General features: G+C 32.9%; 1 protein-coding gene across 1 annotated transcript in view; it reads left to right on the top strand.

The window, feature by feature from the left end:
- Window positions 1-6,419, top strand: part of LOC308147542 (FERM and PDZ domain-containing protein 4-like) — a gene marked incomplete at both ends in the record, with an annotated part of 87,855 nt that extends 81,436 nt beyond the window's left edge. Inside the window, 3 exons of the mRNA XM_080519755.1 lie at window positions 1,640-1,759; window positions 3,179-3,315; window positions 6,248-6,419. Of these exons, the coding sequence (XP_080375881.1) occupies window positions 1,640-1,759; window positions 3,179-3,315; window positions 6,248-6,419 (429 nt within the window). The remainder of the gene's footprint in view (window positions 1-1,639; window positions 1,760-3,178; window positions 3,316-6,247) is intronic.
- Window positions 6,420-7,500: the final 1,081 nt, after the last annotated feature.

Below are 7,500 nucleotides of genomic sequence, written 5' to 3'. Positions count from 1 at the left end.
GAACCTTTAAATGCCCATTTAGAAGATAAAGGCACTGAAATGGGAAGAAATACACACAAAATGACTAATTTTCAATATAAAATGTGATCGGATATTGGATTTTTTTTACATGTTATTACAGTCTTGGAAATGTCAAAGATTAGTTATGTAATTATCTTTGAAGCATATTTAGTTTTTGTGCAAAATCACATTTTCAAAAAAAACTCCCTTTGGTGGCTGTTTTCATCCACAGCTGTAAAAATACATCAGATAAATATTTTATTTAAATTTTTTTACATAAATCTGTTAATCAACGTCAGTCCTGATACCAAAAAGTATAACATTTTTTAAATTAACCTTTTAAATGCCAAGTTAGAAGATAAAGTCACTGATATGGGAAAAATACACTTTGACAAAATTTTACAATTTTGTGTTTTTTCCCTCCGAAAATCAGTGACTTCATCTTCTAAATGGGCATTTAAAGGGTTAATTAAAAATATTTAAAAAAAAAAAAGAAAATCAGTAGTTTTGATCAGGACTGAGGTTGATTAACAGATTTATGCAAAAAAAAGTAGAAAAAAATATTCTTCTGATATAATTTTACGGCCGTCAAAGTTCGTGGATGAAAACAGCCACGAACGCCACATAGGGACGTTTTTTTTGAACGCCACACGAGGGTTAAGAGTCATTCTTCGCATAAAACCAACTCTCCCTCGCCCTCTCTACACTCTGACGCTAAATAATTGAGTAGATATGATCAATATTTAACAGACGATGCCGGTCTTGTGGTTTTGTCTTGAATTAAAAATGGAATCGCTCGCCACCACGAGCGAGTTCGGGTCTTCTGCTGCTGGATTGCGCAACGACGTGCTTCACAAATATGCCGGATACGTCGGTGGAAAATAACACAACGCCAACGCTTGCCCCTTTGGTTCCTTACCGCCAGCGCAAACCTTTGACGAGTTCTGACGTGACATATGCAAATACTGCTAACGCTAACGTCGCACTACGACTGCCGCGTTTGTTACTCGACCTCATGATCCCGTCTGCTCACTTTTGTTTACCTGAAATGCTGCGTACGTGACATATGACTCTTAAAACGGGACTTTTTGTTGGTGACATTTACCACACCATCATCTGCATACATGCATTTTTTAAATAGAGCAGGTACTTAGTAAAAAAAAAAAGTAATAGTAATAATAACTATAATAATGATGATGATGATGATGATAATGATAACTTTATTTGTGTAGCACTCTTCCAAACATAGTTACAAAGTGCTTTTACATTACAGACCACAATAAAATTCACAATAATAAAATACAGAGCTCTGAAAAACAACAACAAAAGTCTCTCTGGCATTTCCATGTTGTGGACGATCGTTGTTAGTGTTATAAAAAAAAAAAAAAAAATTGAAAGCTGATCACTCACGGTGTGAAAACCTTTCATTTCAGTTATTTGTAACTGTTTGCGATTGGACCATTTTTGTTAAAAAAATTTTTCAACATGGCAATAGAGATCATTGTCTTCACTTTAAAGCAATAATTTGTGGGTAAGATTGTGAAAACATGTGAAACTCCTCCGTTTCTCCTTGAACCTTTTCGACAAAACGTCACTTTATTCAGCACTTCTTCATAATTCGACGTTTCCTAATCTCCAGGTGACCCAGAGGCCCGGCTCAGACAAGATGAAGTGTTTCTTCAGGCTCAGTTTCGTTCCCAGGGACCCCGTGGAGCTGCTCCGGAGGGACGCTGTGGCATTTGAATACCTCTATGTTCAGGTGTGCATTTTTCATTTTCTCTTTTTTTTTTTTTTCCATACCGTCGATAACTGCAGAAGGAATCTCACGCCACAGTAGTGAGGGAACAACTTTTTCAGCGAGATTGTGTCGCCGCTTCAATTGTCCTTAGAGTTGAAAGAAAACGAAAGAAAACTAGATGATCTGCATTTCCCGAGGCAAATGCATGATAGTGTGAATGCAAACTGTAATGCTTTTTGCTGCCTGCCTGCGGCAAGTAGACTGGAATGCTTTGAAAAAGTGGAAAAAGTTTCAATAAGTTGAAACAGTTGAAAAGTGTCAAACAGTTGAAATAGTTGAAAAACTTTCAAAAAGTTGAACTAGTTTCAAAAAGTTGAAAAAGTGTCAAACAGTTGAAAAAGTTTCAAAAAGTTGAACTAGTTTCAAACAGTTGGAAAATGTGTCAAACAGTTGAAAAAGTTTCAAAAAGTTGAACTAGTTTCAAAAAGTTGAAAAAGTGTCGAACACTTGGAAAAAGTGTCAAACAGTTGAAAAATTGTCAGTTGGAAAAGTTTTGAAAAGTTGAAAAAGTTTCAAAAAGTTGAAAAAGTGTCAAACAGTTGGAAAAGTTTCAAAAAGTTGAACTAGTTTCAAAAAGTTGAACAACTTTCAAAAAGTTGAACAACTTTCAAAAAGTTGAAAAAGTGTCAAACAGTTGAACTAGTTTCAAAAAGTTGAAAAAGTGTCAAACAGTTGGAAAAAGTGTAAACATTTGAAAAATTGTCAGTTGTAAAAGTGTCAAAAAGATGAAAAAGTTTCAAAAAGTTGAACTAGTTTCAAAAAGTTGAACAAGTTTCAAAAAGTTGAACAAGTTTCAAAAAGTTGAAAAAGTGTCAAACAGTTGCACAAGTTTCAAAAAGTTGAAAGTGTCAAACAGTTGAAAAAGTGTCAAACAGTTGAACTAGTTTCAAAAAGTTGAAAAAGTGTCAAACAGTTGGAAAAAGTGTCAAACAGTTGAAAAATTGTCAGTTGGAAAAGTTTCGAAAAGTAGAAAAAGTTTCAAAAAGTTGCACAAGTTTCAAAAAGTTGAAACAGTTGATAAAGTTGAACAGTTTAAAAGTTGAATGGTTGAAATCGGTGAAGATTTGAAGAAGTTATAGCTAGTTAAAAATGTCTCCATCCGTTAACATTGGAAAAAAGTGGCACAAAAGTTGAAATATTTCAAAAAGTTGACGAGATTTCAAAAAGCTAGAACTTAGCCGGAAAGTGCCGAAAAAGCTGCAGGATTTGATATTTGAACGGTGACGAACGGGTGAAGATTGCCAGAGTTTTAGCGATTCGAAAAACGTCCAGAATAAACAGAAACAGAATCTCAAGAGTGTGAACACCTTGCCTTGCCTTGCATTCTCACTAATGACATTTGAGAGCGTTGCGTAACTCCCCGCGTTCTTCCGCTTGCAGAGCTGCAACGACGTGGTCATGGAGCGCTTCGGCCCGGAGCTGAAGTACGACGCGGCGCTGCGGCTGGCCGCGCTGCAGATGTACATCCTCACCATGACGACCAGGCAGAGTCAGAAGGTCTCGCTGAAATACATCCAGTAAGTTTGTGGGTTTATCGGCGCGCCGGCTAGCGGCACAACATGAGGTCAGAATAAACACCTCGTTGGAAAAGCTAGCGCAGTCTGAGGCGAGAACATGCTTTAAGGTAGTTGTGGCTGCAGAAAGGGAATTGAAACTAGATGATCTGCATTTCCCACGGCAAATGCATGAAAGTGTGAATGCTGCTGGCAAACTGTAATGCCCAATTTTCAAAAAATTGCAAAATTTTTAAAAAGTTACACGATTTTCTAAAAATTGCACAATTTAAAAAAAAATTGCATAGTTTTCAAAAAGTTACACAATTTTTTTGAAACATTGGCACGATTTTCAATTTTTTTTTAATAATTTTCAAAAAGTTTCACAAGTTTCAAAAAGTTGAAATAGTTGAAGAAGTTAAAAAAAAGTGTCAAACAGTAGATTTTCCAAACATTGGCACGATTTTCAAAAATTTTATGATTTTCAAAAAGTTTCACAAGTTTCAAAAAGTTGAAATAGTTGAAAAAGTTAAAAAAAGTGTCAAACAGTAGATTTTCCAAACATTGGCACGATTTTCAAAAATTTTTAAGATTTTCAAAAAGTTTCACAAGTTTCAAAAAGTTGAAATAGTTGAAAAAGTAAAAAAAAAGTGTCAAACAGTAGATTTTCCAAACATTGGCACGATTTTCAAAAATTTTTATGATTTTCAAAAAGTTTCACAAGTTTCAAAAAGTTGAAATAGTGGAAAAAGTAAAAAAAAAAGTGTCAAACAGTAGATTTTCCAAACATTGGCACGATTTTCAAAAAATTGTATGATTTTCAAAAAGTTTCACAAGTTTCAAAAAGTTGAAATAGTTGAAAAAGTAAAAAAAAGTGTCAGACAGTAGATTTTCCAAACATTGGCACAATTTTCAAAAAATTGTATGATTTTCAAAAAGTTTCACAAGTTTCAAAAAGTTGAAATAGTTGAAAAAGTAAAAAAAGTGTCAAACAGTAGATTTTCCAAACATTGGCACGATTTTCAAAAATGTTTATGATTTTCAAAAAGTTTCACAAGTTTCAAAAAGTTGAAATAGTTGAAAAAGTTAAAAAAAAGTGTCAAACAGTAGATTTTCCAAACATTGGCACGATTTTCAAAAATGTTATGATTTTCAAAAAGTTTCACAAGTTTCAAAAAGTTGAAATAGTTGAAAAAGTTAAAAAAAGTGTCAAACAGTAGATTTTCAAAACATTGGCACGATTTTCAAAAATTTTTATGATTTTCAAAAAGTTTCAAAAAGTTGAAATAGTTGAAAAAGTTAAAAAAAGTGTCAAACAGTAGATTTTCAAAACATTGGCACAATTTTCAAAAAATTGTATGATTTTCAAAAAGTTTCAAAAAGTTGAAATAGTTGAAAAAGTAAAAAAAAAGTGTCAAACAGTAGATTTTCAAAACATTGGCACAATTTTCAAAAAATTTTATGATTTTCAAAAAGTTTCACAAGTTTCAAAAAGTTGAAATAGTTAAAAAAGTTTAAAAAGTTTAAAAAAAGTGTCAAACAGTAGATTTTCCAAACATTGGCACGATTTTCAAAAATGTTTATGATTTTCAAAAAGTTTCACAAGTTTCAAAAAGTTGAAATAGTTGAAAAAGTTAAAAAAAGTGTCAAACAGTAGATTTTCCAAACATTGGCACGATTTTCAAAAATGTTATGATTTTCAAAAAGTTTCACAAGTTTCAAAAAGTTGAAATAGTTGAAAAAGTTAAAAAAAAGTGTCAAACAGTAGATTTTCAAAACATTGGCACGATTTTCAAAATTTTTTATGATTTTCAAAAAGTTTCAAAAAGTTGAAATAGTTGAAAAAGTTAAAAAAAGTGTCAAACAGTAGATTTTCAAAACATTGGCACAATTTTCAAAAAATTGTATGATTTTCAAAAAGTTTCAAAAAGTTGAAATAGTTGAAAAAGTAAAAAAAAAGTGTCAAACAGTAGATTTTCAAAACATTGGCACAATTTTCAAAAATTTTTATGATTTTCAAAAAGTTTCACAAGTTTCAAAAAGTTGAAATAGTTAAAAAAGTTTAAAAAGTTTAAAAAAAAGTGTCAAACAGTAGATTTTCAAAACATTGGCACGATTTTCAAAAAATTGTATGATTTTCAAAAAGTTTCATAAGTTTCAAAAAGTTGAAATAGTTGAAAAAGTAAAAAAAAGTGTCAAACAGTAGATTTTCCAAACATTGGCACGATTTTCAAAAATGTTTATGATTTTCAAAAAGTTTCACAAGTTTCAAAAAGTTGAAATAGTTGAAAAAGTTAAAAAAAAGTGTCAAACAGTAGATTTTCCAAACATTGGCACAATTTTCAAATTTTTTTTATGATTTTCAAAAAGTTTCACAAGTTTCAAAAAGTTGAAATAGTTGAAAAAGTTAAATAAAGTGTCAAACAGTAGATTTTCAAAACATTGGCACGATTTTCAAAAAATTGTATGATTTTCAAAAAGTTTCACAAGTTTCAAAAAGTTGAAATAGTTGAAAAAGTAAAAAAAAAGTGTCAAACAGTAGATTTTCAAAACATTGGCACAATTTTCAAAAAATTTTATGATTTTCAAAAAGTTTCACAAGTTTCAAAAAGTTGAAATAGTTGAAAAAGTAAAAAAAAAAAGTGTCAAACAGTAGATTTTCAAAACATTGGCACGATTTTCCAAAAATTGTATGATTTTCAAAAAGTTTCACAGGTTTCAAAAAGTTGAAATAGTTGAAAAAGTAAAAAAAAGTGTCAAACAGTAGATTTTCCAAACATTGGCACGATTTTCAAATTTTTTTATGATTTTCAAAAAGTTTCACAAGTTTCAAAAAGTTCAAAAAGTTCAAAAAAAGTGTCAAACAGTTGAAAAAATTCACAAAAGTTGAAAAAGTGTCAGTTGAAAATGCTACACCAAGTTGAAAAAGTGTCAAATGTGACTGTGGTCCCGACAGGAAGGAGTGGGGGCTACCGCTGTTCCTGCCCCCCGCCGTGCTGACCAGCATGAAGGAGAAGAACATCAGGAAGGCTCTGACACACATCCTCAAGACCAACCAGAACCTCGTGCCCCCGGGGAAGAAAGTAAAAGCAGCTCTCTTTCTCTTCCTCTTGCCCTTAAACTCCTGACACAACCCCCCCCCCCCCCTCCCCCCCCTCCCATCCCCCCCTCCCCCGCCCCCTGATGCAACATCCTAAAATAGATCAACCTTGTCCAGGTTCTCGACCCTCGGACCCTTCATCTAGCCGCTACTTGAATGCTAATGCTGATAAGATATTCATATTCACACATGCATGCCCCCTCCCCCCCCTCCCCACCCCCTCCACCCCCCCCACCCCCCCCCCCCCCCCCCCCCCCCCGTCTGCTCACGCAACTCACACAACTTTCCCCTTTACTTTTCCAAGCAACTGTTTTAATGACACATGCAGCCAATCCCACATGGGAAGAACCTATATGAGGATATATGCACATATATGAAACCTATATGTAGCATATATGCACACACATATATAGATAGACTGATTCAACCCCGCTGCTCGAAGGAACGTTACAGGAAGTGGTTCCTCCCCACGGCAATAAGACTTTTTAACTCGTCTACCTCCTTCAGAGCCTCATTATAATTACTCATGCTTATTTCTAAGTGCCCATGTTCCATTCTACGTTTTACTAAATTTATGTCCTACCCAGATATTTTTTGTCCTACCCAGATATTTTATGTCCTACCCAGATATTTTTATATTTTTATATTTTTATTTTTTACTTTTATATTCTATTCTATTGTATTTTGTAATATTCCTAGGTATCAGAATGCTGCAACAAAACAATTCCCTTCGGGGATGTATAAAGTAATTATCTATCTATCTATCTATCATCTATCTATCTATCTATCTATCTATCTATCTATCTATCTATCTATCTATCTATCTATCTATCTATCTATCTATCTATCTATCTATCTATCTATCTATCTATCTATCTATCTATCTATCTATCCACATGGAAAGAAACCTATATAAACATATATGTTTTTATATAGGTTTGGATATAGGTTTTGAATATATGTGACATGTATAAAATTGGCCATTTTCCTATATTTTAAGTACATATATGTACATATATGCGCACATATGTGCATATATGTATGCGTATGTACATATATGCACATATACGGACATATTTGTACATATATTTTTCCTACATTTTCCTATA

This window comes from Blennius ocellaris (genome assembly GCF_963422515.1).
Source record: "Blennius ocellaris genome assembly, chromosome: 24".
NCBI lineage: Eukaryota > Metazoa > Chordata > Actinopteri > Blenniiformes > Blenniidae > Blennius > Blennius ocellaris.
This window is presented reverse-complemented; position numbering and strand designations above follow the sequence as displayed.